The 21,394-nt window shown below is 36.7% G+C and overlaps 1 protein-coding gene across 2 annotated transcripts in view; it reads right to left on the bottom strand.

Annotated features, from left to right (window-relative positions):
- Nucleotides 1-21,394, bottom strand: part of MAGI3 (membrane associated guanylate kinase, WW and PDZ domain containing 3) — a 176,985-nt gene that overhangs the window by 49,120 nt on the left and 106,471 nt on the right. For both annotated transcript variants that reach the window (XM_039841229.1, XM_039841230.1), the window contains exons 3-6: nt 16,684-16,803; nt 11,268-11,477; nt 7,643-7,817; nt 4,030-4,109 (exon numbers count right to left, since the gene is read on the bottom strand). In XM_039841229.1, the coding sequence (XP_039697163.1) occupies nt 4,030-4,109; nt 7,643-7,817; nt 11,268-11,477; nt 16,684-16,803 (585 nt within the window). The remainder of the gene's footprint in view (nt 1-4,029; nt 4,110-7,642; nt 7,818-11,267; nt 11,478-16,683; nt 16,804-21,394) is intronic.

Here is a 21,394-nt window from a genome sequence, read left to right as displayed (position 1 = left end):
ACTATTTTACCTCAACGTGGTTTTAAAAGTGAAAGGATGACACAGAAACTGTCCGTTCTGCCGTTTTTTTATTGTTAGCTTGCGCCTGTATATTTATTTTATCTTCAATTGGTAGTGTCTTTGTGAAACTTTTTAAGCCACATTTCAATTTTGTGTGGATTAAAACTTTGGAACGGAGTCTTTGAATCCACTTAATTGGGCACAGTGCCACGTCCAGGCTTCCCTCAAGACGCTCTTGGGTAGTGTATGTGATAATCTGACATATCGAATGAGTAAAACTGCCATTGCCAATGTGCATGTAAAATAGTAGAGAAGCTTACTTTTTTCCCCAATAGAAACATAAAAAATAAGTTCTAACATTTTCTTCCTGTACACCAAAGACAGTTTGAGTTGCCAGCATTTTGTTATAAGGGATGGACTGGAAAAGTAACTGTAGAATAGGATAGATGGACAAACAGCTATGTGAAAAAGCAAATATATCAAAATATTCACTGTATCATCTCAATGGTGAGTAGATGTGAATTCACTGTAAAATTCTATAATTTGTATGTTGAAAACTTTTCATAGTGATATATTGGCAAGATATAAAAAAAGAAAGAACAACAGGGATTGGAAACTATATAGGGAATAGAGCAAGAGCAGAGGGCCCGGATGATTACGAGGATGGTATCAATGACAGAAAGGGGTGGGCTGAGGAGAAAAATGTTAAATTTAGTTTTAAATATGTTTATTTGTAGTGCTAGGAGGACAATCAACAGGAAAGTCTGTAGGAAATACAGAAATAGAATTTAGAACAGAGTTAAAGCTAGGAAAATAAAGACGCTCTACAGAGAAAACAGGAAATGGCAGAGAATTGAATTGAAACACTTAGTGGGCAGGAAAAAGGATGCCAGCAAAAGAGATATGCCTGAGAAGACTAATATCACATTCATAAGCTTTCAAAAGTCAAATTCTATATTATCATATATTCTAGTTTACCTTTACAGTAGCTGATATCATCATAAAGAACTTATTGCTGAAAGCCTTACAGACAAGAGAAGTATGTTTAAAAAAAAAGATTTTAAAAATTATTTCTTGAGGTATAATTTATAGACAACAAAACGCACAGATCTTAAGCGCTCATTTGATGATCTAAAAATCAATGTTAAGTGCTTGTTCAATTAGAAAGCATGAGTTTTGGTAATCTCATGTACCTGTGTAACTGCTACCCCAAAGAAAGAGAATATAACCATTGTTCCAGAGAATTATTTCATTTCACCCCACTTCCTTTCTCACCCCTCATTTTCTGACTTCTATCTACACAGATGAATCTGCCTGTTCTCAAACTTTAAATAATAGATATTTGTACTATTCTTTTGTGTCTGACTTCTTTGATCCAACAACATTTTTGAGATTCATTCGTGTTGTTGAATGTTATCAACATTTTTTCTTTTCATTGAGTAGTATTTCATTGTATGAATATACCACACATTGTTTATCCATTCTCCTGTTGATGGGTATGTGGGATGTTCCTGGGTTTGAGCCATGATGAATAAGGATATTATGACCCTCAGGGAAAGTCTGGGAACATGCGTTTTCATTTCTCTTGAGACAATACTCCATAGGAAACTGCCAAAAGTTCTCCAAAGGGTTCACATAATTTGACATCTCCACCAACAAGAGAAAGTTCCAGTTCCTCTACAATCTCACCAGTCTTTGGTGTTGTCAATGTTATTTGACTTAAGCTGTTCTAAGGGGTGTACAAGGCATGTCCCTGTAGTGATAAGCACCTTTCATGTTCTTATTGGTTGTTCTTTTATCTTTTGTGAACTGTCTGATCAAGTCCTTTGGCCATTTAAAAAAAATAACGTTATTGAGGTATGATTTACATATCATACAATTCATCTGTTTTAAGTGTACAGTTCAAAATTTTTAATTTACTGAGTTGTGCAACCATCACCACAATCTAGTTTTAGAACACTGCCATCACCCCAAAAAGATTCCTTTGCCATTTATAATTAATCTCTATTCCCATCCTCTGAGCCAGGTAACCACTAATCTACTTTGTCTCTACAGATTTGCTTATTCCAGACATTTCGTATGAACGGAATCATGTAATAGCTGGTCTTTTGTGTCTAGTTTCTTTCACTTAGCATAACATTTTTGAGTTTCATTTATGTTGTAGCATATACAGTATATCACTTATTTTTATTGCTGAATAGTATTCCACTGCATGATTATACCACATTTTATTTATCCTTTCATTGGTCAATGGACATTTGGCTGTTTCCACTGTTTAGCTATTATGAACAGCGCTACTATGAATATTTGCACGTTAGTCTTTGTGTAGCTATATGTTTTCATTCCTCTTGGGTAGATATCTAGGAGAGGAATTGCTGGGTGATAAGGCAAATTTATATTTAACCTTTCAAGAAACTGTCAAACTGTTTCCAAAGCAGTTGTACCATTTTACATTCTGTTCAGTGATGTACAAAGGTTACTGTTTCTCCTCATCTTTACTGGTCCCAGAGTCATCAAGATACTCTCCTAAGTTTTCTTCTAAAAGCTTTAGGGTTCTTGCTTTTATGATTTGGTCTTTGATCCACCTGAAATTTTTGTGTATGGAGTGAGATATAGTTGATGTTCATTTTTGCTTATGAATATCCAGTTGTTTCAGCACCATTTCTTAAAGAGATTTTCCTCCCTTCATTGAACTGACTTGGTACCTAGGCTGCAGAGTAAGATACCACATATGTATACAACTATTTCTTGATTTCCTATCTTGTTCCATTGATCTATTTGTCTACCTTTATGTCAAAACCACACTGTCATGATTATTGTAGTTTTATAGTATGTCTTCAAATATGTAGCCTAAGTCCTTCAATCTTTTGTAAGATTGGCTAACTAGAGCCTTTGTATTTACATATATATTTTAGAATCTGTCTGTCATTTTCTTTAAAACAAACTTTTAGGATTTTGATTTGGGTTGTGTTTAATCTAAATGCCAATTTAGAAAGAATGAATATCATTAACAATATTGTGTCACCCCATCTATGAACATAGTATATCTCTTCATTTTAGGTCTTCATTAATTTCTTTCAGTGATGCTTAGTAGTTTTTAGTATATAGGACTTCCACATCTTTCAGGAGGTTTGCTCCAAGGCATCTAACTTTTTAAAATGTTGCAAGTAGAATTTTAAATAATTCCATTTTTCAATTGTTTGTTCTTAGAAGAAAATTTTAATATTGTAATCATGTCAAACAAAATATGTGTAAATTGTTTAATTATTTTTATAGATTAGAATTCAATCTATAGGACTATCTGAACCTCATTCTAAAACACTTACTTTTTTTAACCAAGTTAAATAATTTCTGATGAGTGATACAAAAAGAATGCAAATTTTATTCATCTGTACCCTGTATTCAAGAAGGCGTAGCTAATAATTTTGGTTGGGGGTCAATTCTATACTTATTTATAAAACTAAACCATTAAACAGAACCCATAATACACAAGACAGATAAGCATTATTATCTAATGATTCTCAGAGAATTTTTCTACTAAGCAGTAAAAATTGTGTGTGGGGTAGGGGGTTTAAAGATTCTGAGTTTCTAACGCTCCTGTAAATGGCTAAGAATAAGCCACAGATACCAGCATATCTATCCTAGTGATAATTAAATATATTTTTGAAGGCTCAACAGGCATAATGGACTGACCCAGTGGTTGAAAATGCACCAAATTTATTTAAATATTTATTTAGAATTTTTAAAGTCTGTCTTTAAAACAAATATAAAAATCGGGGGTGCAAATTTATTTTTATTAATTATTTTTAAAAGATTTAATTGTGTAATCCTCAAAGAGAGAAAGTCTCTCATAAAATTAGATGCAATGACAAAATTACCAGAGTCGGCTGATTATTCTGTCTACCCACTGCGTATATGCGTATGTGCATTACGGTTTGCTTAGGAGTTTGGAAAAATCTATTTATCTAGATGAAAAGAGCAAGAAAAGATTAAGAAAATACTTATGGTAGAAAAAGTGTCTGACTCTACCTCCATCTTCACAGTCTTCAGGGGCTTTGGCTTTCTTACAAAGACGAGGATCCAACCAGGTAGTCGTTTTGGTATTGTGGCTGTAGAATAAAGATTTCAATTAGAAACAGTAAAACAAAGAAGGAGAAAAATATTTCAAAGGCAAAGATTAAAGGTGACTAAAAGGCATATGATGTTTGACTGCAGGCTCTGGTTTGCTTACCTGACTCAATGACTCTATTGTTCTCAGTCTCTTACACCAAAACTGCCCCAAAGGAAAGGTAACCGAGAATGAAGACTCTACAGAAGGGGTGAGATTCCAGGTGCTGAGTAACAGACACTGAAGTAGTCAACATGTTCCAAAAGAGGAGGGCACAGCCCCCTGCTGTGCATCATCCAGCAGAGAAAGCTGCACTGGGAACCTTGCTTGCTGGCTGAATTCCTTCCTCCTTCCCTTCAAAAAAACACTTTATTTCCTGAGTCACTGTGACGTGTGGACACTGCGATGGGGGCTGAGAATATACGGGTGAACACACAATCAGGTAGAACCTCCGGCCTCATGGGGGCTCTTTAAAATAAAACAGTGTGGAGTTAAATAAAAAGTTTTAAAGTGTCTGTTTCTGCAACTTACAAGTAAAAATGATGGATATAATTACACTCGACGCTACGAAACTAAGTTTTCATCAGTATGGACCATATATTTAACAGTAAAAAAAGGTAGAATAAAAGGATACTCCCACACCCCTTTTTATGAAGTAGGTCACAGATGCTTTCAAAGAGCAGTGTCTGTTTAATTTCATTTTAGGTCACAATCAATTCGCTTCAGACCAGGTCACCATGCAGGAGACACTAATCTCACAGGGCTGAGTAGACAGGGTTTAAGCTTAAGTATCTGAAATATGAGGATAGTAAAGAAAGAAAATCTCACGGAAGAAAATATACAGGAAGGCTACAAAATGTAAATTGATGTTATTACTGTTAAGGGTGGAAAATTTTCAAGTGAGCCAACTAGCTAAGTCAGCTACAGGGAAGAAATATCTTTAGATACCAGAAGTTGTCCTACTTGCTTGTGTGTGGTTTAGGAAGTGTATTGTATAAGATATGAAAATGGCCAATATCTGCTTCTGTAATCCATTTACTTGTTAATTAAGGGTGTTGTTCCGGGCAAAGATATGCTAACAGCCAACTTCCACTTCTGTAATCTGCTTGCTTGTTTAGGAGACCACCAGGATATGGTCTTAAGCTTTATCAGCTGCCTCCTCTGAAAGCTCGGGGCTGATCTCCTCTAACCCTGCATGGTAGAGAGTCAGTCGCCAGCCGGCTAATAAAGGCTCATAATTAATCTCAATTGGCTCCGTGGGTCTCAGAATCGTTCGCACCATAACAATTATCAAAGCAGTACGAGGATAACAATGAACAAATTATCTTTTCTCGGGTGTCTTTAACATAAGATTAACTCACTAATCTCTACACTGACAACTCTTAGGAAATGAAGCCAATGGTTTCAGGGAATTGATCATATCTTCTATACCTTTACTCCTGAGCTACTTAGGGAGCCAGCTACAATGCAGCCCCCTCTTACACATCGCCAGGTATAACACTAGTTAGTAGACTGTGGTAGAAGCACTCTTTGCAGGCTTACCTCCTATCTGCTAATAGGTAACCTAAGTAGGAGAAACTGGGATTGTTTTTAGAAAGTCTGAGTTCCTACTCTGTCAGAGATAATTCCCTCCAAACTAAAACTCGTTAAATCGATTTTACTAAAATAAAAAGGATTAGGACTCCAAAGAAGCCTAACGACAGGCAGACTGTTGGGCGGGGGATGGGGATCATGGACATATCTTGCTAAACCCAATTCGAAATTGCTACTTTAGAAAAGCTTAACGTTGGTTTCAATGATCCAAAATTGTTACTGCTTACATAGCACAAGTAGGCAATCCACTAGGATTTTACCCAATATTTCCCAAGGTAAAAGTATGCCCATAGAGGCTAGACCCACAACATAACAGCTAAAGACTAATATTAACATTCTCTTTAAGATGCATGACTTCACAGCAGCCGTCACAGACCAAACACATTAGCTTTAGCAAACAAGAGAGCTTTATCCAACAGCAGATAATATTCAACTACATTCTGGATATTAACCCCTTATTAGATACATGGTTTGCAAATGTTTCCTATTTGGTAGGTTGCTTTTCGACTATTGAATGTTTTCCTTTGCTGCGTAGTTTTTAAGTTTGATGAAGTCCTATTTCTGTATTTTTGTTTTTGTTGCTTGTGCTTCTGGTGTCACATCCAAGAAGGCCTTTCCAAAATCAATGTCATGAAGCTTTCCCCTATGTTTTTTTCTAGGAGTTTAATAGTTTCAGGTCTTACATTTAGTCCTTTAATCCACTTTAATAATGTTTGTCTATAAAGACATTTCTTGTATAAATTCCCCACTCCTGTAATTTACTAACTTATCCCTGTTTGCAGGGTGAAATACTATCAATGTCTCATAATCTGCTTCTAAACATATTCCAGTCACTTTTAGTGACCCTACATCTTACTTGAGGGTTTAGTTCTACTCTAAAGTCGGCATGAAAGTCAAAAGTCTAAATTACTTTTGAAAAATACCTTAAACTGTCCAGAGAAGAGTATACCGGATTTTTATCTGTTATGTATAATCCTGGTCATTAATGTTTATATAAATGTATAACATAATCAATAATTTACCATCTATGGTGAAAAGAACACCATGCACACAAAATCTGTCTTTTAAACATTAGAATATCACTTGATACAGCAAGATACTCACTCTGTGGGAAGGATGTGGAATTTGGGACCAATTGAGGAAATACATTCAAATCTCTCCCTCCTAATTCAATTCTAAGTATATGTTCTTTTGAGTATACTACCCAGCCCTCAATATTTTATTATATTCTGTAACTTCACTACATTCATATTCTACCTGAGTAAATTAGTTTAAAGATGAGAATTTACAGCTGCATAAGAATATGAAAATACTTCATGATAAACTTCTAAAGAATTATACAATATTATTCTCAGGTGCAAGCAATACAAAATTTTAGGTTGACTGAATCCATGTGGTATTCTATATCTCTGTAAATACATTTACACAAATAGTGCTTCTTCACAGAATACTTTTTTGTGTGTGAATTGGTTTTATATCAAAAACTCTGAGGATCAGTGATATTTTCCTTCTATATTATTTAACTATATTGCCTAAATATATCAAACTCAAGCTCTCGAACTAAAAATACTTAGCTAAGAAATAGGCCCCTGCAAATGATGATAGTGCTTAAAATGCTCATTAAGTTGGACGATACACCCAAAAGTTAAAAAAAAAAAAAAGNGCAAAGCAAAACTCTCTTTAGTCCTTACATTTTTCATTATTAGTGACAAATCTGTTTTTAATCCTTTTGTTTTTTAATAAAACCAGAGGTTGGAAAAACAAACAAACAAACAAACCATCCAGAGAAAAAGGCAGATTAAGAATCAACTAGAATGTGTATGAAAAATATTTTTAAAGAGAGAAAAAAGAAATGGAAGCCTTGAGAAATTATGTTCAGACCTGTTCAGACAAGCCTCACAGTGACAGGGCCCGTCAGGGGAGATACAGACATTCGCTTACTCAATGAAGTAGACCATCCCAGTGTCGGTGTAGGCCATCTCCCAGTTTGGGGGCAGTGGTTCCAGATTCTCGTCTCTCATCATGTAATTTCTAAAGTCCATGGAGCTGTTTGTTTGGTTGTAACTTGGGATGGTCTTCATCCAATCAGATGACTCGGACGGCCTCTCTCTGTTTTCTATTCAAAACAGAAAAGCATGAGAAGTGGGGAAATTTATACTCTCCTCAAACAGCCCTCTTCATTTCTAATAAAATGCCAAGTATTGCAAATTTCCTGTTGTGTCCCCATTCGGTTGTAGTTTTTGAAAACCATAAATAAACATACTGAATTTTCTTCACGTGCTAAGTGACACTGACCCTGGATAGCACACCTCTGATACCAGTCTGGGAAAGAAACAAAAAAAACACTGGTATCAATTCAGTACATACTGAATACATGTCATCAACAGAATACTAATGGTGACAGCTGTAACGGTACTTACACAGTCCTTTTACATCCAGGCTCTACCTTAAGCACTTTATATATATTAACTCATAATCCTCACAGCAACCCTATGAGTATATATTATTCCTATTCTCATTTTATAGATGAGGAAACTAAGGCACAGCAAGGTTAATTTATTCAAGGTTACACAGCTCATGAACAGTCAGGCCAGGAGTCAAATCTATGTGGTGTGTGGTCTTAACTGCCATATCAAGCTGCCTCAGATACATTTAACTCAGGTCTTTAAAACGACACTAATTTTTAAAAAAATTACACTCAAAAGATTTTTATTAAATGACTATAATTTAATTCTCTGTTGGTGATATTAAAACCCTTTTAGAGTCTCAAAGTCCATAACGTAGGTAAGAATACTAAAATTTGGTTATTGTCTAGGGAATTCGCAATTCATGCACTTAAAACTTGTTTCTAGAACTTTAAAGGTAACACAACTGTAATAACTCCAAACTGCTGTCAGTGCCTCAGAATCAGAGAATCTTCGAAGAGGCCTTACACAGCATCACATCGCACTCCCTGTAGTATTTCCACCCCATCCGCCTCTCATCTACGCAAGCTCTATCATCCATTAACCCTGCTGCCTTTTTCTGCTCCTTCATCCCCATCCACACCCTCGCCATGTCCTCCTCATTGTCCTACTTACCCAACACCCATTCCATGACCAGCCACCGTAGTCGCTCCCTTGTAAATACCCTGATTCCTTTGTCTCATCCTTTATTATACTTGCTTGGCTGAACCATAATTCTGCTTAAATCTCACTCTCCATCTATTCTACAGCAGCACACGTCGTTGGGCACTGGCCACACTAACTAGGTCACTTTTAATTCACGATCACTAACCTCAAGAGGGCATTTAATGATGTCTGACAATCACAGGACGTTTCTTCAGCCTACTCACTCTGACTCTCTCCTAGGTAACTATTTCATACTTTGCTTCATTTAAAATCTTCCACTACTGCTCCCTTCTCCCTAATCTCATGTGATGTCCTTGTTTCTAGTCCACTGAGAAAAACAGAAGCAGAAGAGAACTTCCGCAAAGTCCCGCCATCACATCTACACAGCAATGGCACCCATTCGCGCCACCTGTCATCACTATGGAAGTGTTTCTGGAGAAAGCTAACTCTTTGACTATAAATTATATCCCATCACCTCTTGCCTAGAGCAACTCTCACTCTCTCCCTTGCATCCCCATCTTCTCTATCTAGAAGATCGTGCTCATCCACAGAAACGCAAGTTATTTCTTCATTCTTTAAAAATAAACAATTCTCTGCCCCTCTAGCAACCACCCCATTTCTCTCCTGGAAAGAGTTTATATTTGCTACCTTCGCTTCCACCATTCCACTTATTTCTGGAACTCACGCCAATAGGACTTTTGATCTCTCATCAGTACACCTGTTCTCAAGGTCACCAATCACCTCCGCATAGCTAAATCCCACGATCAATGCTCAGTGCCCTCTTGCGTGAGCTGTCAGCAGCATCTGACGTGGCTGACCACGCTGCTCGCCTGGCTTCCAGGGCACTGCCCTCTCCCGCTGCTGTTCCTTCTATCTCATGGCTCTTCCCAGTCTCCCCGATCTCTGGTTATTAGGGTGCCTTCTCAGGGTTCAGGCCCTGTACCTTTTCTCTTCTCTTTCGACACTCGCTTTCTTGGATCTCATTCGGTGTCACTGCTATACAAGCTAACTGCCGATGCTGTCCAAACATCTATTTTCAAACCAGAACGGACACTTTTAAGTCCAACTTCAAATGTGACATTTCCAGGAGGAAGTCTAACGGACATCTCAGACTTAAATATCCCAACCTGAGCTCCCACTAACCTTTTCCAACCCAAATGGACTCCTTGTAAAACCTTTCTTATCTCGATAAATCCATTTTCCCAGTTAAATCGCCTGGAGTGCTTTTTGCCTTTGCTCTCTCACACCTCATATCCAGTCTGCCAGCAAATGTCCCCAGCCCAGGCCCCTTCCCACCTCTCATGCTTTCATTGGCTCCAAAACACCATTTCTCACTTGAATGGCTGCACTAACCTCCTAACTAGCATCCCTGTTTATACCTATGCCTCCTACTGCCCATTCTCAATACAGTAGCCAGAATGAAAAGGTGTTTTCCCCCAAAATATACCGGGGGTAACTCACTAAACATCAAATATATTATGTGGTATAACCACGTGAGATGTTAGGACGTTAAAACAGGACTCACACTCTGGAGGGGGACACAAACAATATATATATTAAAACAATAAATACAATCTACATGGCAAATTAATAACTGATGAAAAACATCAGAATGCTTTGGGAAAATGATATGATAAAGGGTTCTGCAAATCTGGGGATGTGATCAAATTCATTCATTTTTGGGTATCAATATTTTTTTAACTATGTGCCAGATATTGTTTATGGTGCAAGGGATACAACAATGAACGAAAGCAGCAAAAATTCTGACTCTTACGAAGATTATATTGTAGTGTTTCGGTGGCTTATAATAAACAGCGCTGAAATTAGTTCTGCTGTGATTCTGTGGTTTCCCATTCATACTCTCTGTTATAAGAATCTCCTAAGCAATCACATTATTTAGGGGTACTCGGAAGGAGAAGATTCTCCACCACTAAATTTCTGTTGGTTTTGCATTTAATGCAAACATGAGTTAAGTTCGGAAATTTTCCTTGAGTGATTCTGAACTATAACGCAAGCACTGCTAACAAACCTTTCAGATAAAGTTTATTAGCCTATTTCCAAATCTCTGTATTTTGTTTTGGTTGAAGGCTATATCTTAAAACATCTACGTATTTCTCATATTCTGTAAAGTAGGACTTAAGCCAGTAAGATTCCTATATTCCAGCATTAGAAACGAATCTCAAATCTTTTAAGCATCAGAGTAACAGCATCTTATATTATTACCAATGATAGCTTATTATTACTGCTTTATCAAAATTGCCATCTGAGGCAACTCGCTTCAGCTTATAAGATGATTGACAGAGATACACTGTTCCACACAAAACCTTTACAAAGAGTATTAGAATCTCGACACTCACTGTGCATATGCTTTGTGAAAAACTTTACTACTGCCAGTTCAGTGTCATGTTCAAGTCAACCTGGAAGAGCAGTGAGAAGTTGTTCACCTGTTTACGAACCTGCACTTCCGGTGCCATTAATGGCTTCCTTGTCCTCGTCGTCTTCTTCTTCAGGAAGGGAGCTGTCCATTCTTTCCATCTTGCTGACAGATGTAGTTCGTTTTCTTTGGGATTCTGTGTCAAACTCATTATCAAAGAGGACCTGATCAACTGGATCAGGCTGGAAAGGGCTGGGTTCCGCTGGAGGCTTGGGAGTTCCATAGAAATTTCCTGAAGTGGACAAAATAACAGCAGCTGGAAGCACTAGTGTTGAACTGAGAGTCAGAAAGACAGGACCTAGTATATGTCTCTGCCCTGTTAGCTTCCACTGAAGTTTGTGAATCCCCATTGCTGGCCGAAAGAAGGACAAAATACTTCTTCTTAGGAGATGGGGAGGTGAAAAGAGCAAAAAGAACTAATTTTTCAAGTGCCCATCACTATACATTATCTAACATTTTAATACTATTTGTACTAAGGCCAGAAAGTTGAATATATGTATACACACATACACGCACACGTATATGAATTCATATATGTATATAATAAGTATGTTGTTTATTCCAAAAGGGCTTGCTTTGCGTGGGTTTTCAACTAGGGCCTAATTTGTGAATTGAAATGCATTAATGCTCTTGTGTGAGACTGAAATAAAAGGTAGAAGAAGAAAACTAACTCAGAAATGTTCTGATGTGTAACACAATGAACGATTTTGATAAAATGAGGAAATACGTGGGCAAAAGATAAGCTAAGAACTAACCAGTCTGTTGCAATGTAGGCTGTTTATATAAAAGTGCTTTTTAAAAGTTTTCGTAGGCATTCTAATTATGTTATTTTATCTGACAATTTGTTGAAAAAATAGAGACATGATTAGCATAATTCAATACTGGCTAACTCTCAGGAAAGCAAGAAATACTTTAATATGTTAAGTCTTGAGGATCTGTTATTTTTGCAATAAAAATGTTCCAGAATAGAATGAAAATTGAATATCATCTCAATTTGTCACGTAGCTCTCATTAGGCAGCCTAATACAATGGGAAAGCACTCAGCGGGTCTAATGCATTAACAGTTTGTGGCTCCTACTCGTTTTGACGTTCTATCAATCACTATGCTAATATTACAGGAAGATAAACATGCTTAGGGAGTAAAATACTCATGATCTTTTATTGTTTTAAAAAAAATCACAACTTCTACTCAAATTCCTTGGCTCCTAAAGAGGTAATTAAGATGCTCATTCACATAAGGTAAATTAATAGGGTATATAACCAATTATTCTTCCTAGTTGTAAAAAAATAAATAAATAAATAACGTTCTTCAGAACACTGAGGCAAATCTACAAGTAACAGTTTACCTTGAGTAGTACATTCTGCGAAGGGGAAAGGATTAAGATGAACTCTTTGGAAATTTGACTTTAGGCAGTACTGCCATTAAAATACACAGGACAAAACAATGAAATCAAACTAAAAAGCTTTTCAACGCCTTCTTGCTTCTCCCCCCTTCAACTACTCCCTTGCTTTCCTATCCACATTTGACGTGGAGTTACTTGCGTCATGCAGATGGGTGCAAAGATTCCTATTAAAGCAGACTCAGAGGGTCTCTAAAAACTTTCTGGCCCATAAGTAAAGCAAAAACAAACAAACAGACAAAAAACAAAACAAAACAAAAAAAAAAACAAACCAAACAAACTGGGGCAAAGGGCACAGAAATGCTCCAAATCCAGGTTTGGCCGGGAAAAGAATGCTCTAGGATCTCAATTTTTCCTGCATGATGTTCAATAGTCAGACTACACAGAAATTTGGATGTACCATGACAAAAATAAAAAGTCCACTTTTTCTAAGGATTGTACTTTCACTACAAACACATTTTATTGTGTACTCTTAGTAATTACTATCTAATTCTAGGAAGTTTAATGTTTTTCTAGTGTGAAAATTCAAGATATTATGATTGTTATCCATAATCATTGATAAGATTTTAGGACTTCATAATAAATTCTGGCAGTTTCCTCATTTAAAAAAAAAATGTTAGCTTTAATACTATGCATTGCTTATAAGTAAATTAGGTCTATATTTCTTGAGTTGTTGGTAAATATCAAGATTACAGGTACGGCAAGATATATAAACACAAGGTTTATGAACTCTGGATATAGTTACTAACAGAAAGATTTTCTTCTTTTTGAAGCTGTTTCGGAGTTTTTCCTTTTCTTTTTGTTTCTTTTCTGAAGGCTTTTTTCTTTTTTTAAAATTTTATAATAGAACCAGCAACTATTAAATATTTTAAATATATATAAGATCACAGAAAATAGTCTTAGAAATATCCTTATCTATTTATTTACACAACCTCCATATATTAACTTTTGCCAGACTCCTTCAGGTCTCCCTCTTTTCCCCCTTCAAGGACCTACCACTTATGCTCACATTTACTACTGAAGCCCTAACGTCCTGTCTCCATCCCTCCCACTCTCTCTCTGAGTTATCCTGAGGTTTGCATGTGTCATTTTCATGTATATTGCGTATATCTAGGATATATGTATATGCATACATAGCATATGTAATATTGATCATAAAAGCTCCATAAAGTGTTTTTATAACATTTCATATATTTTCCTAAATAGTATACTACACATACCCTTTTGCAACTTTCTTTTTACTCATTTATATTTTGAAGACTTATTCCTGTTGATACATGAAGATGCTAATTCATTGAACTGCCATATAATAGTCCATTTTTATGAACAAATTAATATGCATTTTATTCATTCCCCTACTAAAAGAGAGTTGTTTCTATTCTCTCACTGTTTCAAATAGTGACTACTATAATGAATACTCGGGTACATTTCTACATATACACATAGACAAGGGTGTTCCCAGAGGAGGCATCTAGAGAAGGAACGGCTGGGTCAGAGTTATATGCATCTTCAAATTCACTAGCTTTGCCGAGATGTTCTCCGAAGGGATCGTACCATTTTATACTCTTGCCTGCTTTGTCTGGGAGTTTCCATTTACCAAACTTTAAAAATTTCTATCAATCAATCTGATGAATGTGAAATGGCATATGATTGTGATTGCAATTTGCATTTCCTTTGAATTGATATCTGAATTGATATTTGAATTGAATTTCCTTTGAAGTAATTAATAGTATGCAATATGTCACGGTGTCATATATTGTGTTCTTACACTTAACAGAAGAAAATGTCAGAGAATAACTGTGATTTGAGGCAGAGAAGAACTTCTTAAATTTCAAAAGCATAGGTCGTAAGGAAAACAGTGATAAATCAGATAGATAAAAATCAAAATTTCTGTTTAATGAAGAAACACAGGACAAGGTTATTAGGTGACAGAATGGAAGAAAACATCTATCTCCGATGGGGGGGTTATTATCTAGATAAATACCCAAGTATCTAAGAAATGTCTGCAAATTTAAACATGATTGAGATCCCATTAAAAAAACAGACAAAACAAATGAATAGACAATTTGCAGAAATCCGAAAAACTAACAAGCAAAAGATGCTCAGACTCTCACTAGCAGAGAAACTAAAATTAAAATGAGATGCCACTCCTACAACCATCAGATTGGCAAAACTATGAAGCTGGATAACGCCAAGCGTTGATGTGGATGTGGAGTCATTCTTATAGCGGCTACAGGAATTAAACCCTCATGTACTGCTGGTGGGAAAGCAGACTGCAGAGCTCCCCTATTCAAAACCACTTCATCAGATAAGTAGAGGTAACACCTCATAACCCAACAATTCTGCTCTTGGGTATATGTTCCACACAGGTCTATAAGAAGACATGTGTGAGAATGTTGGCTGTAACTTTATCAGTGATGATGGGCAGTTGGAGGCAATCTGGAAGTCATCACTAGGAGAATGGTCAATGAAAACAGTTAAAAACTGAATGAGATCTAGAACGCAGTCCAGATGTAAATAAATAAATGTACACAAGACACGTTTTGCAAGAACACATACAAACAAAACATACATATTAAACACATCAGAATGGTTGCCTGTAAGAGGGAGGTGAATGAGAGTAGGCTATTTGAATAAGAATGAAAAAATAAGTAGCTGTCATTTCCTTTGAGAAGTCTTCACTGGCTACTTGATCTAAATAAGACATTCTTACTGTTTTCATCAAATCCCTTGTTTTTGTTTCCTTCATAACATCTCAATTTATAGTTATTTTGTTTGTTAGTGTTTCGAATGCCTTCCCCAATAGGATATAGGATTTATTAAGGCAGTATCATTTCAGTATTGTTCTTCACAGTATTTCTAGTGCCTCTCATAGTGCTTGGCATGTAGTAGGTACTTAATAAATGGGTTGTTGAATGAATGAAAGAAGCATCAAATGAGTAAATGAATGACTCGTGGGAGTAGGACCAGAAAGGGAAGCTGAGACTAAAATGAACAGGCAGAAGGAAATCACTGAAGATTCTGAAGAGGAGAGAGACATGACCAGAGCTGTGCCTGGGGAATACTGAGCTAGTATTTCCTGAGCTAGTCCAGTGGGCCAGCCGTGAGGTGATGAGAGCAAGAAGCACTGAGAAGGCTGCTATGAAGGAAAAAACGACTGGTTTGGGTAACAGACTAGATGGGAACTGTGAGAAAAAGGAGGAAAGCAAATGATGACTCCATTGTTTTGAACTCGTGGTACAGCTAACGAGAGAAATTATAAAGAATTATTACTCTTTTGGATAGAACACAAGAGCTATCTGTTGGCTATGTTGAAATCAAGGTGAGGTATTTCTTGAACAGCATCTCTAGGCACTAAGGATAATGTTGAAGAAGAAAGATATGACGTCTGCCTTCACAGAACTTGTGAAAAAGGAAATTATAACAGTATGATAAAGCAAAGACGGAACAGTACAGGGCACTATGGGAGTGGTGGATAAGTTTGCCAATGAAGAGTGTGAGATAAGTGGGGGAAAAGTATCCAACATAGAATTATTTAAAAATTGAAATTGATCTGAAATCTGTACTTCTTAGAATCAAGTGGGTAGAAGAAAGAGATATGAAAACCAATTATCCTGTTTTTGTTGTTTTTTCCCCCAATCTCTATTCTTTTTTCTCCAAGCTAGCCAAGGTATAAATAGATTTTTAAAAGTGGACAGTATTTAAATTCTCAATCACAAACAGAAAGCAACTACAAACACTTGCTGAGTTCATACGATAAATGTGAATTACTATGAAATCTGCAAAGTGGTCAGTCTGAATAATTTTAGTATATTGATCACAATCAACTTTATAATGAAATGCTTTTGTTTATTGTTTAATCCCATTTTAACTAGTAAACTACAAATATCCTAATCAAAAGAAAATTTTCCCAAAGACCGACAGAAAAAAAAACAACTTTAAAAAATGGTATTTCACGAATCAAATTCTCTCTGAAATAATGGCGATAATTCAGGTACTCTTCTGGGTTGCTGTTGCTGTCAATATTTGGGGACATACCATCATACGTTCCACTTTCTAATAACGCTCCACTCTCTTCCAGTGCTTTGAACTGTTCAACAGAAATGAAATTATAGTCCACCCCTGGGACTTCCCCATCCCTGGGGGCCCTTGTTGTGCCTAAAAAAGAAAAAGAAAAAATAGGTTGTAAAGTGCTTTCCAAGCTTACAAAATATCGTGAATAATAGAACATTCAGTCTATAGAAAACACATGGGAGAAACAGACTATTGAATATGTTGTACCTACTAGAATGAAGTTCAGAAAATTTTAGGCGAGTTAACATTCCTGTATGAAAGTAGGACAATAAATAACGTAGGATGAATATACTTTAATAAAAGCTACAGAGAGCTATAAAATTAAAAACTACAAAGACTAAAAAATTTTAGTGTTAAAGAAAGCTTAACTCTCCAAGACACAACAGTTAATTCCTCTCTTAAACCTTAATTATTATTACTTAACACTTGAAGGAGAGAGAAATCCAATGATAGACTTCATTTTTACGTATTTATCTTAAGTATTTTTTTCTTTTCTAAAGAAGAGAAACTGACATTCCACTAGAGGCATGAAGGACAATAAAAAGACAAAAAACAATTTTTAAAAGTTCTTTTAATGAACTCTGCTTTGAAAATGCGGATAAATATTATGAAATATTTTAGATAAATGAATAAAAGACTTAAGGCTTAAAGTATTGTGCATATTTCTTCTTAGCCATTATTCTCTTCAAGCAATTACAAAAAAATTAAACTGTTTAAATGAAATTCACTATAGCAACAGAGCACTAAATTTCTCCCTATTAAGGAATTCACGTTAAAGCATACTGATTCTTGAACAACATGGGGTGGGGAGGGGGGAGGTTGGGGCACTGACCCCAAGCAGTTGAAAATCCTCATATACCTTTTGACTCCCCCAGAACTTACTACTGTCATCCCTTGGTACGCATGGGGATTGGTTCCAGGACCACCCCCCTGCCCCCTCCTCCCCCTCAGATACCAAAATCCACAGAAGCTCCAGTTCCTTATGTAAAATGACACAGGACAATGCGTACAGCAGGCCCTCCATCTCTGGACTCCCAACCGTGATGAAAAACAACTATTTTGGATCCGCAGTTAGATGAAGCCCCAATGCAAAACCCAGGGAAGTCTTGGGGACCCCTCCTGATTCCCAAAGAAATGACTGATGAAACTGACTTTGGTCATGATGATGTCAAACCACACAGGCGAAAGAAGCTACCTGCATATTTTTTGGAGACAGAATAAGGCTGACTATATATTTATTGAAAAAAATCTGCATGTAAATGGACCCGCACAGTTCAAATCCAAGTTGTCCAAGGGTCAATTCTAAAAATCTTTCTTTCAGATCCAAGGTATAACGGCAGCACTGCTACATTAGATCGAATTATACTCAACCAGGACTCAATACTTTTACGGACATTAGAAACGAAAGCTTCTTCTTGGTTTTACCCTTACCCAAGTTGCAGGCGGTGACTCTCCTAAAACAGTAATCTGAGCAAAAACCTCTAAACCCATCCATGGTTTCCCAAATCCTTGGCATAAAATTCAGACTCTACCCCTCCAGCTTCTCTTGCCCCAACCCTTTCACATTCTGGGCTTTAGCCATCATACATTGTCAACTCTTTTAATGTTCTCTGCACTCACTCAGCTTTGATCAAGCCATTCCTGTCCCTGGAAGACGTCTTAGTCCTCTTCCCACTCTCACCTCAGCTAACTCCTCATCCTTCAGGGCCTGGCTCAGAGGGTTTCTTTGAAGAACCTCCCGATTCCCATCCGAGGTGTGGGGGCCACGTCTACTTGGTTCAGAGTGACAGCCCCAAGTCTTGGCATGGGGTAAGAATCACAGTAGGTACTCAATGGACAGTTGTCGAATAAATCAAGTGAATTTTACACAAATGTCATCAGCACAGTGCCTGCAATATGCTGTTCTAAATTAACTCATGGGAAACTTAATTGCTCTGACTTTTTAGTTATATTACATCCTACTACATTCTATTTCCTCTTATTTTTATCCATTTTATAAAAATATTTGTCTGTTTCACATCACGAAAGATAGGAAATCTAGAAAATATAACTTCCTCTTTCTTAATGTGTTTTTTTCATTGCCAAATTTTTGTTTTCATGTTGACTAAAACTACATTGCTAGATTTCCCCAAATCAAGAGCTTTCAGCTCCACAGTAAGTAAAAATTAACATTAGAAAATAAATTCAATGATTAAGTTTTAAAATTTTAATTATCTGATATATGGAAAACCTTGGCCACAATATTTTGCACTTCCTCCTATCAGGAGAGGGAGCCTGTTGTCTCACTTCTGGAATCCAGACTGGATTTATGACTTGCTTTGAATAATTTAATGTGGAAGATGTGATACTGTTCAAGTTCAGGAGTCTAGACTTCTCATCTTTACCTGCTTGGAATGTCCCCACCGCCATACGTGAAAGTCCAGGCTGGACTATCGACCGCAGACAGACCCCAGCCAACAAACAGCACCAAGGGCCCAGACATGCAGGTGAGGACACCTGGCACCCCCTCCCCCGGCCCAGCTGGGTGCAGCGACTGCAGCCACATGAGTGGTCCGTCCCAGTTGAGCTCAGCTGACTCATGGAATCATGAGAAATAATATTTTAAATAATCATTATCTTAAGCCATTAAGTTCTAGGTTGGTCTGTTATGCAGCAAAGGCTAATTGAAATATTATCCAAATAAACTCTACTATAAAACACAATGACTATATAAAACCCAATTTAAGAAAAACCATATTACAGATACTACTATAAAAAGAGTACTTATCCAAAGGAGAGGAGCAACGCAGTGTTTTCATCTGGGATTACTATTAATGGCACAATTTTATTTATTTATTTATTATTTATTTGTTTGTTTATTTATGCCTACAGCACCTGGTCTTCTTAGGTGGTCTCCCATCCAAGTACTAGCCAGGCCCGACCCTGCTTAGCTTTCGATTAATGGTACAATTTTAAACAAGAACTCAAGCCCTCTGGGCTACGTTCTCTTTCTGCAAAGTACTGCTGAGCAAGATGGTTCATGATTCTTTCCATTAACAGATATGAAATGTTATGTGTGATTCCGACATACAAATTTCCAAGACTTATAAAGTAGCTTTAAGGTTAATTCTCTTTACAAATGTAAGCGTTATAAATTTTCGCTTCCTCTCTCCCCCCAGAAATGTAACCCCATACATGTAAAAAGTTCTCTTCCCTCCCCAACCTACGCCATTGCCTTCTGCATTCCAAAAAAATTTATCTTTGTATTTTCCTGATACTCTCTCTATATACTGGAAAGCTTTCTACACCCCCTGCGGTCACTACCATATTTCTCCTTTTTACATAAAAATTCCCCTGAGTTCTATTTATCCACGGTCTCCAATTCCTCTCCTTTTGCTTTCTCTTGAGCCAGTTCCTGTCAGACCTTTGCCCCCATCACGCCACCGAGACCGTCAGCTGTGTCATCAGGTCTTCACTTTGCTTAACCGCAATGGTCGAGACTCAGTTCTCCTCTCACTGACCTATCGACAACATTTGACATAACTGACCATTACCCCGTTTTTATTTTATTCTGAAAGCTACAGAAAAGTACATAAAATGTATATGTGAAGTTTAACAAGTAATAGTAAAGTAAACCCACCCAGGTGAAGAAACAGAATATTACCGGGATGCCAAAAATCCTAAGTCTCTCCCTCCCTCCACCCCCAAAGGTAACCGCCATCTTGACATTTGTGATGATTTCCTTTCTTTTTAAAAAAGTGTTCACCAAGTAACGCATTTCTAAGCAACGCAGCTCAGTGGTGCCTGTTCTGTAACTTCATATGAATGGAATCATACCGTATGCATCTTTCGTGCCTACATCCACACCTGTCATCAGGGTTTTAAACTTCTGTCAACACGCTAAGTATGTAAAGGCATCTCGTGTACTTATTCGGCAACTGCCTTAAGAGATTAAACATTCTTTTTGTTTATTTACTAACCATACAGATTTCCTCTGTTTTGAAGTGGCTGTTCAAGTATTTTGCCGCTTCTCCATTGGGTTGCCTGTTTCTTTAAAATTACCTTGCAGTTCTTTACTTTCTGGATATCACAGTACATCAGATCTAAGTAAACAGCAGCTTCCAAAATGCACCATTATTTTATCCCTAAAAAAGACCTAGCAATTATAATTGAAAGATTCCAAGTGTAGAGAGGTTTAATGTGAATTAATTGTGTCTTAGTACTGATGAAGTACAAATACGTATGTTGCAAATAGGGTGTTTCTGCTAAAATGTGAAATATGCTTTCTTGAAACAGTGCTTTCTGTAAAATCATACACCAAAAATAACAGAGATTATGGAGAAAACAGGGTCAGGGTCGGTCTCTCAAAACCTGTTGCAACTTTGTAACACTACCAAATCAATAACAATCCTAATTAAAAATATTTATACAGTTTAAAAGACATGTTAAATTCCTAATTATAAATATTTAAAAAATGTAAAAAATGAAAAGGTAGCTTGATAGAAAGGGGTACAAGAAATTTTGAGGCTACTGAATGAAGAAAAAAAATGTACAATAAACAATTTTAAGATAAAGTACATGTTCAAATTGAGAAGAGAGACCAAACTGAGGTGAATGAGCATCCTGCACAGCACATGCAACATTCAGCTGTGTTTGTATAATCTATGTTTACTTGCTGCTACTTGGTAATTCACAA

The sequence above is a fragment of the Pteropus medius genome, unplaced genomic scaffold (genome assembly GCF_902729225.1).
Source record: "Pteropus medius unplaced genomic scaffold, Ma_sr-lr_union100, whole genome shotgun sequence".
Classification (NCBI taxonomy): Eukaryota; Metazoa; Chordata; class Mammalia; order Chiroptera; family Pteropodidae; genus Pteropus; species Pteropus medius.
Note: the sequence above shows the minus strand (reverse complement) of the source record. Positions and strands in the feature narration are given on the sequence as shown.